Below are 13,757 nucleotides of genomic sequence, written 5' to 3'. Positions count from 1 at the left end.
AGAATTAAAAGATTTGTTGTTTGGTGAAAGTGAAATCCCGCAGGAGAAAATTTCAAGCCTGGTGAGAGAAGAGCTTATGCAAAGAGATTTGGAAAAGTCCTGCCCACACAATCACGCACACGGTTCAATCATTTCTCATTTGTGTGAAAGCTATTGTCAGACACATTTCTTGTAGAGAGAAAGAAACGATATTCACTCACGGGCAGTTATATGTTGCGTTGTCACAATGTAATTCCAAACTCGGAATCAAAATTCAATGCAATATTGACGAAAAGGTAAAAATGAAAAGAGACCTAATATATGGACATAGGTGATATGACAGAAGTATGTAGATTTTGTTCGGATTTAAAATCAGAGACTTGTAGATCATCTAATTCGTGTTGCCATCAGGGAAAAGTAGTGTTTCTTCCCAATGAAGAGGCCTATTCGCGAGAATTAAAAGATTTGTTGTTCGGTGAAAGTGAAATCCACATACGCAAGCGTCAGAGACACAAAGTGGTTGGCACGTAGCGCAGGCAGGGGGGTTGGCGAGCAAAGCTAGCAGGGGGTGAAGTCCCCTAGTCATTTTATAATATAGTAAATATATGTTTATTTTAGTTCAGTACCATTATTCACTTTATAGTGTGCTGGACTCTTAATCCAAACATTGCTTAATAAGAATAAGCTGTATATATGAGGGACATTTAAAAAGTTTCCACACTTCTATATTTTCATTGGAAACAGTGAAGGCAGGAGTAGTAATTGGACATTAAAAAGTTGGTAAGACAATGGGAAAACTGCATCGCAAACGAAGGTGACTATGTAGAAAAGTGAAGTCGCTTGTTTTTCATCCATCCATTTTCCAACCCGCTGAATCCGAACACATGGTCACGGGGGTCTGCTGGAGCCAATCCCAGCCAACACAGGGCACAAGGCAGGAACCAATCCCGGGCAGAGTGCCAACCCACCGCAGGACACACACAAACACACCCACACACCAAGCACACACTAGGGCCAATTTAGAATCGCCAATCCACCTAACCTGCATGTCTTTGGACTGTGGGAGGAAACCGGAGCGCCCGGAGGAAACCCACGCAGACACGGGGAGAACATGCAAACTCCACGCAGGGAGGACCCGGGAAGCGAACCCAGGTCCCCAGGTCTCCCAACTGCGAGGCAGCAGCGCTACCCACTGCGCCACCGTGCCGCCCTCATTTGTTTTTGAAATTCTTAATAAACCGAGTTAAAAAAAAAAGTGTGTAAACTTTCTGAACGTCCCTCGTAGATTTCAGTTTTGGAAGTCTAAACTTACCATAAAACATGATGACATAAATATACACCACATATGTTTATAGCGCTGTATAGTTCTCTATACAGCCTCCAGTTAATCCAAAATGCGGCTGCAAGAATTATTACAAGAACAAGAAAATACGAACACATAACTCCAGTTCTTAAATCCTTACACTGGCTCCTGGTTAAGTTTAGGGCAAATTTCAAAATCCTCCTTTTAACATATAAAGCATTAAATGGTCCAGGTCCGGCTTACTTGTCTGAACTTATCATGACTTACAAACCAGAGCGCACATTAAGATCTCAAGATGCTGGTCTGCTTATGGTTCCAAGGATTAATAAAATAACAACGGGAGGTCGAGTTTTTAGTTACAGGGCCCCTTAAACTGTGGAGTGGTCTGCCTGCTACTATAAGAGATGGCCCTTCGGTCTCAGCTTTTAAATCCTGGCTGAAAACTCACTACTTCAGTTTAGCACACCCTGACTAGAGCTGCTGATTAACTGTACAGACTGCATCTCTGTTGTTAGTCATTAGCACTAAAACATAAGTAACATGACAGTTAGAATTTGTTACTAACCCTCACCTATTCTGTTTCTCTTCTCAGTACTCAAATGTGGCACTTGGTGCCACGGCCTACCTGCCAAGTTGTTTTGCCTGCATAAGGTAAAGTCATCCCTGATGGAGGATCGCAAGAATCATGGGAAAGAGGGGTCCTTTCATCGGATTGGCTGGCCCAGCACTGTTTCAGCCGTAGAATGGCCAAATGGGGGAGGCCGCTTGAAGGATGAAGTCTTCAGGACTCTAAATATATCCAAATCTTATTATGTGATATCATCTACTGTTAAATTCTGCTCCGTACTTCTAAAATTTTTATTTTTATACTGTATTGAGGATTTGTTCTATCCTGTGTATTGTATTGTATTGACCCCCTTATTTTGACACCCACTGCACGCCCAACCTACCTGGAAAGGGGTCTCTCTTTGAACTGCCTTTCCCAAGGTTTCTTCCATTTTTTCCCTACAAGGTTTTTTTGGGAGTTTTTCCTTGTCTTCTTAGAGAGTCAAGGCTGGGGGGCTGTCAAGAGGCAGGGCCTGTTAAAGCCCATTGTGGCACTTCTTGTGTGATTTTGGGTTATACAAAAATAAATTGTATTGTATTGTATATTTAGTTTTAAAGCACCAATGGCACCCTACAATATTTGCTGCTGGAGTGCTTTCAGGGTGAAATCTGCATGTGTTTCCCGTGTGGCGATTCTAAATAGTCTTGAATAAGCGAGCATGAATATTTCATGAGTTAGCTGGGCTCTGTAACTGATGGGCATTCCATTCAAGTTTGCAGTCTCTGTTGTCAGAATAGGAAGATGCGGAATCCTGAAGAAATTAGAATTCATGGTGTACTGTTTGGTAGTGCCAGGTTAACCTATAATGTCCAATTTTAAAGATGACTTTTAAGTTAATCCTGAAAAAAAAACACAGCAGTGGTGTATGGTGGGGCATCTTCTGGATCCCTCCCACAACTTCCCTCCAAAATCAAAGGTTTGACTGCTAATTATAAATTGTTCTGGTATAGCAGTAGATTTTGTGCATTTAGTGACAGAGATGGTGGGACCCTGTGTTGAATCTGCTACTACCAGCCTATTCTTCCAGCCGTGAATTGTACGGGCAAAGTCAAAAAAAGGACAGAAATAATCTGAAAGTCATCAATGTGGATCAGAAATAATTCTTGTAGTGCAAGAACTGTCAGAACAACACCATTTTAGGCAGGGAATTAAAATGACCTTGTTGTCCATTTTATTTATCATTTAATTTAAATATTAATTTTTACTTGAAACAAAGTATTATCTAAGTAATTATCTATCTAAACAACATGATTCTCAATCAGCATCACTCAGGTGTCACTCCTCTTGAGTTAATGGATGGCGAGCCAACAATTACTTGGATTTCAATATTATACTGTTCTTTTTTTCTAAATGTAGGCATGAAGGCTGAGTGGTCCAGTGGTTAAGGCTCCGGACTTCAAATCCTAAGCTTGTGGATTCAAATGTGACACTACTGCCACGGTGTGACCATAAGCCAGTCACTTCACCTGCCTGTGCTCCAGAAGGAAAAAATCGGGAGTGGTCTCCCCGAGACTTTCTTGTATACTCAGATATGGGGATGGATATTTGAGGAGTAAACCATTTGACAGTGATTATATTTTTATTTTATGTACATTAAAGAACCATCAACAACAAATCAAATCAAATTAATAATATATTGAACAATTATTATAAAAGTGAACTTGAATAAATCGGACTCTGCAGCTGCATAAATAAAAGGCAAAGTACCATTTCTGGTTAGTGGAAATAGCCCAAAAGTTGATAGAAATCTACATTTTGTACCTAATACAGTGGTACCTCTGGTCATGACCGTAATTCATTCCAAAACTCTGGATGCGACCCGAACGTAATTTCCCCATAAGATTGTATGTAAATACAATGAATCCGTTCCAGACCGTATGAACTGTATGTAAATATATATATATTTTAAGCACAAAAATAGTTAATTATACCATAGAATGCACAGTGTAATAGTAAACTAAATATAAAAACATTGAATAACACTGAGAAAACCTTGAACAACAGAGAAAACTAACATTGTAAGAGTTCGCGCTACACCCTTATGAACCACAGTAAGTGAGTTTTAAGCACAGGGAAAAAAAATTAAATGCCACTTCTCTTGCAAAACTTTTCACACCATCCTCTACTGGCTTTAAATTCCTCACCTTCGCCACTCAAAGAAGGATTTTTTTTTCAGTAAATCACCATGAATCTTCCTGGCTTTCTCGCATATTATCGCCTCGCATACGCTATCCCCTGCAAGTTGCTTCTTGTTCAACCACACTAGCAACACTTTTTCCACCTCTTCCAGCACTTGAGGCCTCTGCTTGGTTAACATTGTAACTCCTTTTGCAACATCAGCTGCTTTGTTAGGCCTTGTATACGCAACCAAAAGAAAATGGGAAACGGAGAATGGCAAATTATTGGCGCGTATGAACACGCATAGGGAAACTGGCCACCAGTGTTTTTGTTCGCCACCAGAGCGTGTTGGTCTTGAACAGATGCAAAGTTTTGGCAAACTTTTTGATCGTAACCCGATTTGTACATGTTCAGAAACGTTCTTGACCAGAGGTTCTATTGTACTTGTATGCAAAATTCGGTTGACTTAAGTGAAAGCGTACATAAGTTATCATGTTTACACACACACACACACACACACACACAGACAGACAGACATAATTCCAAAAATGGTATTTTCGGACTCAGGGAAGTCTAAAACGTCATGATTTCATCAAAAGCTCGAAATAGAATTTTTGGACAATTGCAATACTTTCCCTAGGAGAAAGTATATCGGACTCAGGGAGGTCTTAAACGTCGAGATTCACCAGAATCTCGAGGTCAAATTTTTGGACTATTACTTCGTATATGAGAAAGTAAAAACACAGAAATGTAACCAACTGTATCTCTCTAATGTTGCTAAGTCGCCTTGAATAAAGGCATCAGCCACTTAATAATAATAATAATTTATTATTATTATTATTATTATTGATAATAATAATTACTTTTATTTTGGCGAGCGAAGCCCCCTAGTTTTTTTAATAGAAGGTGTTGCTAACCTGGGATAATCACCTGAAATATTTGCTTGAAGGGTTTTGTCGTGTACACTGCATTCAGTTAACCCATAAATTTCAATCAGTGCTAGGTGAAAGTATTAACTGATTTTCTATGATAAGAGTTTATTCTGGAAAAAATATCAATATAATATAAGATACATTGGAAAGAAGATATATTGTAAAAAAAATATTTATTGCATTGTGCCAAAATGATTCAATATAAAACTTACCGGAATGCTCTGTTCATTGTTTGATAGTTGAAATGCTCAGGGGCTAATCCAATTACAACTGCATTGGGATCACTGGTATCAATCCCTGGACAAAAAAGTGTAGATATATAATATTTTTTATATAGAAATACATTGGAAAAAAAAAGCAAAAGCTTGAGAAGTTCATTTTCAAAAAAACAAAGACAAATTCTTCTATAACTCAGTTCCTTGCCACATTCAATGTTTTCAAAGTTGTGTCTGCACACTCTACGTAAATTATTTTTGACACAATCAATATTCATTTTTCTTCACATAATTACATTTTGTTTATTTTAACTTTTTAAAGACTCCTTAAGAAATATAAAAATGTCTCAATGCATACCGAATAAGAATGTGTTTATTAGGTCAATAAAATGTATACAGTAATCCCTCCTCCATCGCGGGGGTTGCGTTCCAGAGCCACCCGCGAAATAAGAAAATCCACGAAGTAGAAACCATATGTTTATATGGTTATTTTTAGATTGTCATGCTTGGGTCACAGATTTGCGCAGAAACACAGGAGGTTGTAGAGAGACAGGAACGTTATTCAAACACTGCAAACAAACATTTGTCTCTTTTTCAAAAGTTTAAACTGTGCTCCATGACAAGACAGAGATGACAGTTCTGTCTCACAATTAAAAGAATGCAAACATATCTTCCTCTTCAAAGGAGTGCGTGTCAGGAGCACAGAATGTCACATAGATAGAGAAAACAATCTCTAGCAAACAAATCAATAGGGCTGTTTGGCTTTTAAGTATGCGAAGCACCGCGGCACAAAGCTGTTGAAGGCGGCAGCTCACACCCCCTCCGTCAGGTGCAGGGAGAGAGAGAGAGAGATAGAGAGAGACAGAGTTTGTTTTTCAGTCAAAAATCAATACGTGACCTTCGAGCTTTTAAGTATGCGAAGCACCCGTTTCAGGAAGCAGCTGCACAAAAGATAGCAACGTGAAGATAATCTTTCAGCATTTTTAGACGAGCGTCCGTATCGTCTAGGTGTGCGAACAGCCCCCCTGCTCAATCTCCATACGTCAGGATCAGAGAAAGTCTGCGCAAGAGAGACAGAGAAAAGTAAGTTGGGTAGCTTCTCAGCCATCTGCCAATAGCGTCCCTTGTGTGAAATCAACTGGGCAAACCAACTGAGGAAGCATGTACCAGAAATTAAAAGACCAATTGTCCGCAGAAATCCGCGAACCAGCAAAAAATCCGCGATATATATTTAAATATGCTTACATATAAAATCTGCGATGGAGTGAAGCTGCGAAAGGCGAAGCGCAATATAGCGAGGGATCACTATAATGCAAATTGAAATCTATATAGGCATGTAATGTTGCAAAGTCTTAAAAATATTTTTGCAAATATGCACTTGTACAAACTAAGTTGGAAAGCACATACACCTAAGTGTGGCCAAAAAAATAAAAATAAAAAAGCCTGAGAATGCAAGGATTTGCTTTAAAAACAGATGTCTGTATTTGGTTAGATTTTAAGATCCATCCAGTATCCAACCCGCTATATCCTAACTACAGGGTCACGGGGGTCTGCTGGAGCCAATCCCAGCCAACACAGGGCGCAAGGCAGGAACAAATCCCAGGCAGGGCACACACACCCACTCGCCAAGCACACACTAGGGACAATTTAGGATCGCCAATGCACCTAACCTACATGTCTTTGGACTGTGGGAGGAAACCCACGCAGACACGGGGAGAACATGCAAACTCCAAACAGGGAGGACCCGGGAAGCAAACCAAGGTCTCCTTACTGCGAGGCAGCAGTGCTACCACTGCGCCACCATGCCGCCCCTAGATTTTAAGATGACGTGGTAAATAAATTTCACCAGTGTCAAATACGGCTAGTCATGAATACCATAATGTTTAATTTAATTTGTGGTTTATGGTCGCCAAGTACTCCAAGGAAAAAAAAAAGAATTTAATTAATTACAGTGCTTCAAAATAGAATTGATCCTATTTAAGCGGTGGCCTACCCCAGCACACCAATGCCATGCACCACATCAAATTCAGGTTAGCCGAGAGGCCACAGCCTCTAAACGCAAGTCAGGTATGAAACATGAAAATGGTGCCATTCCAACACAGGGCGTACTCACGCATCTCTCTGGAAAGTGTGAGACAGCGCAAAATCTGAACAGCAGTGCCTAAAGCTGAGAGACAAAAGAGCTAGCCCTTCAGCCCTCGCACTAGTGGTTTCCCAGATTAATATACTAAAAAGCTATTGGGGCACCTAAAGGTTACCCATCAGATTCCAGAAATCCAGAACAGGCTTGCTCTTTCTAGGGTTTTCTCACATATGGCTATACTGTATTGATTAATCAAATTCTTTTAGCTGGCACAATTAGAATCGGTGACCCTAAAATTATTGTGACATTGTCTTCTACTCTCTTGCTGGCAACGCTCTAACATATATGGTGAAGGCTGCATGCACCGATTAAATAGTCTCAGTCTGTGTCCGTGATCTCCTAAGAGCAAACTAGAGAACTATAAAATTATACAGTACATGCGAGTCATACAGTTGATAAGTTTAAGTTTAAACCAATTATGGGGCAATGTACAGGAAAGTAATAATAATAATTCTTTGAATTTATATAGCGCTTTTCTCACTACTCAAAACGCTCAGCAATTGCAGGTTAAGGGCCTTGCTCAAGGGCCCAACAGAGCAGAGTCCCTTTTTGGCATTTACGGGATTCGAACCGGCAACCTTCCGATTGGCAGTGCAGATCCCTAGCCTCAGAGCCACCACTCCGTGTTTCCTACCAACAAGGAACAAGGCATATGTATGTCCAATAGTTTGAGTTTTGTTTTATTTGCGGGATGTCACAAACACAACAGGACTCTTGCTCACATTGGCTTATACATAAAAAAACAAAAACAAAAACAGAGCTGCTGGGGGTTTGTTTTGTTCTGGAAGTGCCCCGTCTCTTGGCACGTCAGAGCACCGTGACTGTGTGAAGTGTGGTTTGGCCTCACCTGGGGAGGCAAAATTTTTTTAGAGGGGAAAAAGAGAGCATTGCTATACCTTATGTATCCTTCCACCCAAATAACTGTAAGTGCCGACATAACAATAGACTCCACAGCCGTAACACCTGGCAATAATATGAATTCTAAGTCAAGGCTGCCATATGTAACAATAGGATATCTTTACTTAAGACTGCAAAATGACATACTGTACATGAAACAGTAAAAATGTAGCCTAAAGACACAAAACATACAATGGACATTATATAATACACATCACCAGTACAAGAAACAGCTGGTACACAATAAAGAGGAGACGGTATGCATTCAGTAGTCCCCAAGTGGGGGTGCTCCCCTTAACATGTTCTGTTTCCTGCAAGTGCAAATTCTTGTAGTCAAATATTTCCATCAATATCTGGGAGACAGCGGCAAAATCCAAGGAACACCAATTAAAAAAACAAAAATTAACTGCCTTCCAGGGCACAACTCTCTTCTGTGACAGAAAACTGAGTCTGTCAATAATCCTACCGACATTTCTGTAGCGCACATAACAGATAAAAGTAACACAAATACACCCAATGTCACGACACAAATATCTTGCAATTGGACCAGAGGCGACTCCAATTGGTTTCACTTTCCACTCAGAGCCTCGCAGCTCAAGACATGGCGGCGGGCTGGCAGTAATTATCAGAGAAGACTTAAACGTTAAAAGAATCCCAATTGACTGCCCATTGTCTTTTGAGTGCCTGGCTCTTAAACTAACAACGGAATCAGGTCCTATCTCACTCATTGTTCTTTATCGTCCCCCAAAATACAATGCATCCTTCTTATCAGATCTGATTGAACTTTTGACCCACCTAAGCTCTTACTCTCAGAGAATTATCCTTCTTGGTGATTTCAACATCCATATTGACACCCCCACATCTAAACTGAGAAATGAATTCCTGTCCTTACTGGACTGTTTTGACTTGACACAACATGTTGATTTTCCAACCCACTCTGGCGGTCATATATTGGACCTGATCTGCACTTCTGGACTATCTGTTGCCAACATTTACAGCACTGATTTGGGACTCTCTGACCATAAAGCAGTATTTTTCACTGTCTCATTACCTCTCCCACCTCTTACCTGTAAACGACAAATTTCTTACAGAAACCTTAAAAATATCTGTCCCTCTATCCTTTCTGGATCCATTTCTGATCTTTTACTGTCTTCACCTATTCCATCAATACTAGATAGTCTTGTTCACCACTATAACACAGCCCTTCACTCAGCATTAGATAAAACAGCTCCTTTAAAACATAAGGAGGTTTCCTTTAAGCGCTCAGCTCCTTGGTATAACTCAGAATTGCGATCTATGAAAGCAGCTGGCCGACGCCTTGAGAGAATGTCACGTAAGACTGGCCTCACCGTGCACATCCAGGCTTTCTCTGACCACCAAAGAGCTTACAGAGAAGCACTAACTTCTGCCAAGAACACCCATTATGGCAGAATAATAGAAAGTAGCCATGATAACCCAAGGGTTTTGTTCTCTGTAGTTAATAAACTACTCGAACCCGCATCTGGTCCAACTACCTCTTCTACTGAAGTCTGTGAGGAATTCCTCCACTTTTTCCGTAACAAAATTAAAGATCTAAATAATTCAACCAACATAAATACATCATCTGTTTATATCTCTCCCTGTTTTCCCACTCCATCCAGCTCCTTCTCTAAGTTCTCACCAGTCACATCTGCGTTTGTTAATGACCTGCTTTATAAGATGAGGCCGACTACTTGTGTACTGGACTCCATCCCCACCACACTACTTAAATCCTGCCTTCATGCCATAATCCCGACTGTTACAACAATAATAAACTCATCCCTTGACGCTGGCTCTGTGCCGCTCACTTTTAAAATTGCTTCTGTAACCCCAACGTTAAAAAAGTCTGGCCTTGATGCTGACAATCTTAACAATTTCCGGCCTATTTCCCACTTACCTTTCCTGTCAAAAGTTCTTGAGCGTGTTGTAGCTTCCCAACTCACCAATTACCTAACCTCTAATAATTTGATGGAACCCTTTCAGTCTGGTTTCAGGGCGCGGCACAGCTGTGAAACTGCTCTGCTACGGGTAACCAATGATTTGCTTATGGCAGCAGACTCTGGACAAACCAGCATATTAATTCTGTTAGACCTCAGTGCAGCATTTGACACTGTCAGACATGACATCCTACTGTTCAGAATGGAGAACATGCTGGGTATCTCTGGCACTGCCCTCCAGTGGTTCAAGTCCTATCTGACTGATAGGCAAGAGTTTGTTAGTCTTGGCAACAGTAGATCCAGCTCAGCGCCAGTCACACAAGGAGTCCCTCAGGGCTCTGTCCTCGGTCCTCTGCTTTTCTGTATTTATATGCTTCCCCTTGGCCGTATTATCCGTAGTTATGGATTGGGTTATCATTTTTATGCAGATGATACTCAGCTCTACTTCAATGTTAAAAGTGGAACTTCATCAGAGCTTTCTCAGCTCACAACCTGCCTTAGTGAAATTAAAACCTGGATGGAGCAGAACTCTTTAAAATTAAATTGCAATAAAACTGAACTCCTGCAAATTGGGACTAAAATGCAACTTAATAAAATGAGCTCCTTCCTAGTCCATCTTGGCAGTGATCTCATCAGACCTGCCTCTACTGTAAAAAATCTTGGTGTCATTTTTGACTCCTCCCTCACTTATTCCGCCCACATAAATCACATTAAGAAACTTTCTTACTTTCAGCTCCGTAACATATCCCGTGTTCGCTCCTTCCTCTCCTTCTCTAATGCTGAGAAACTTGTCCATGCTTTTATCACATCCCGCATCGATTATTGTAATTCCCTACTGGCAGGTGCCCCTTCTAATCTTATATCACAGCTCCAGCTTATTCAAAACTCAGCTGCAAGAGTCCTTACTCGAGCCAGCAGCAGTGAGCACATCACACCCATCCTGCTCCGTCTTCACTGGCTCCCTGTGTCCTACAGAATCGAATATAAAATCCTACTAATAACCTACAAAGCCTTAAATAACCTCGCGCCAAACTACATCAGTGACCTTCTCCATCACTATGTGCCTGCCCGCCCACTAAGGTCCTCTGATTCTGGTAATCTTGTTGTGCCCGTCACTAATCTACACTCCATGGGTGACAGGGCCTTCAGCTGTATAGCGCCCAGACTCTGGAATGACCTACCAAAATTAATCAGGTCAGCTGACTCCATGAATTCTTTTAAAAAACAACTCAAAACTCATCTGTTCAGAAGGCTTTTAGCTCTACTTGACTTTATTACCTTTCTCTCAGTTTACTTTTCTGTCAAGATGCTCATGTAACCTGTATGTGTGTGCGAGACCATCAATTATGTTGTCTGTTTTTTTTCAGAATTTACTGTCTTCTTTGTTTATTTATCTGGTTTGTACAATGCTATATACTGTATATTCTGCCGTTCTTTATTTATTCTGTAAGTGCCTTGAGCATGGGAAAGGCGCTATATAAATAAAATGTATTATTATTATTTATTATTATAGATTAAAAAGGAATACCTTCAAAATCCTCTAGTGCACTGTCTTCGACCAGAAGCAGGGGTCTGAGCTGTTTCTGTTCCACCAAACTCCTTGCTGCACTCAAAGATGTAAAAATTTCATCTTCACTGATACCAAACTCCATCTTTTTCAGTCTTTCGAACAATGTTCTTTTACATTCTTTTGTAGTGTTTGTCACAAATCTCACATCAAGAGAGGAGCTTCTCAACCTAGCATGGCAGAATTAAAATGAGTCACTTATGCACTTATGTTTATTTTTGTAAAACAGATTTTTCAATCACTAGGTGGCAGCAAGTAAGAAATGGAATTTATCCTGATAGTATCTGTTTAAAGGCAAGAGCCAATGCAGAATGGGATAAAATGTCAGCCCATCACAGGGCACACACATTCATACATAACTGAACCAACTGATAGAAATGAAGCTAAAATGTGTGCCTTTAGGTTATGGAAGGGAACTCTAAGATGAAAAATTATTTATAGAGGGTGAAAACATGAACCCAACACAGACAGTCCCCAAACCGGGATAGGAACCCTTGATTCTGGTGCAGTGGGGCAGAAACAGTAACTACTGTGACAAATCATTTTCTATACAGGGGTGTGGAAAAGTATTCAATCCCCTTGAAAGTTATCATAACTTTCTGCATGACAAAAGAATGGTACATATATTTATTGGTCAAATTGGTCAAATTAGAACTCTCTAGACGAGAACAGGCCATTCAGCCCAATAAAGCTCGCCAGTCCCATCCACTTATTTCATCCAAAAAAACATCAAGTCGAGTTTTTAAAGTCCCCAACATGCATTCAGTATTTTAATGTGAACTCTTATAGTGTAACAATACATCTCCAAGCTCAGAATAAACCATAAATATGTTGTAGATAGCTAACTGAAGAAGAAAAAGTCTGATCTTAGTGTTTGCCTAAGTATTGAAAAGCTATAAACATGCCTTCCTACTTTGTCAAAAACCATTTTGCTGGTGTACATTATATTTGGAAATGCATTGTTACAGATTTAGAGTTCACATTAAAAATACTGAATAAATACATATGTGGACAAATCTTTTGTCATGTAGAACATTATGATGACTTTCAAGGGGAATGAATACCTTTGCATGCCACGATACAAGGGATAGTCAAGAGTTATCCACACTTTGAAAGCTCAAATTGGTTTTGAACTTCTCAGCTCTTTCGCTGACTTCAAGTCCATAATCTCGGTGTCATTTTTGACAGTAACCTGTCATTGGAGAAACGGATGAACTCTGTAGTCACTGAGTTGCTTTTTCCAGCTCCGTCTTTTAGCTAAGGTCAAACATTTCTTTTTTATCTCTTAGGGATCTTGAGAAAGTTACTCCTGCTTGTATCTCCTTTTCTTGGCTTGATTACTGCAACTCGTATTTTGTGATGAGCTAATCCCTGAAACGCAGGTTGTAGTTGGTTCAAAATGCTGCTGCCCATTCTTTGGTTGGGGAAAGAAAGTCTGATTCTGTTTCTCCAATATTAGCTTCTCTATAATGGCTGCCTGTTAGTTTCAGAATTGACTTTAAAATTTAGTTGCTAGTTTTTAAATCATTACATGGGTCTGCTCCTGCCTATTTATCTGAATTGTGTGTTTTACACCAGCCATGCAGAGAGCTTAGATCTACCGGTCAGTTGTCTCTTATGGTCTCTCACACTAAGTGTTAAAACTAAGGGGGTACAGGACTTTGGCAGCTGCTGCAACTCATCTGTGGAACTCTTTACCTCATTAAATTAAGGATTGTGGTAGAAATTTAACATCTTATTAAAGAAAGAAACAACCACTAACAGGACAAATCAGTTATCAGGCAGGAGAAAAGCAGTTCATGGTATCTTTTCATTACTCCTCTGCAAAATGCCTTGGAAGGAGCATTCTTCAAAAGCAGTCTGTTACAGCAGGGTCAGAATGATCAGAGAAACAAAGAATTGAGGGTCATTTTATAAACTGTTGAATTTACAACGAAGCCAGAGGAACTTAAAAAAGAAATTCGTTGTATTGAAAAATTCATTATAATGGAATTCTGTTTACATAATTTTATTTTTTATGAACAAAAAATTAAAATTATTT

At 40.0% G+C, this 13,757-nt stretch overlaps 1 protein-coding gene across 1 annotated transcript in view; it reads right to left on the bottom strand.

Moving 5' to 3' along the window:
* The window catches only part of hdhd2 (haloacid dehalogenase-like hydrolase domain containing 2), a 38,071-nt gene that overhangs the window by 10,461 nt on the left and 13,853 nt on the right, over window positions 1-13,757 (bottom strand). Inside the window, exons 3-4 of the mRNA XM_028805019.2 lie at window positions 11,678-11,886; window positions 5,152-5,236 (exon numbers count right to left, since the gene is read on the bottom strand). Of these exons, the coding sequence (XP_028660852.1) occupies window positions 5,152-5,236; window positions 11,678-11,886 (294 nt within the window). The remainder of the gene's footprint in view (window positions 1-5,151; window positions 5,237-11,677; window positions 11,887-13,757) is intronic.

The sequence above is a fragment of the Erpetoichthys calabaricus genome, chromosome 7, assembly GCF_900747795.2.
Source record: "Erpetoichthys calabaricus chromosome 7, fErpCal1.3, whole genome shotgun sequence".
NCBI classification, from domain to species: Eukaryota; Metazoa; Chordata; class Cladistia; order Polypteriformes; family Polypteridae; genus Erpetoichthys; species Erpetoichthys calabaricus.
This window is presented reverse-complemented; position numbering and strand designations above follow the sequence as displayed.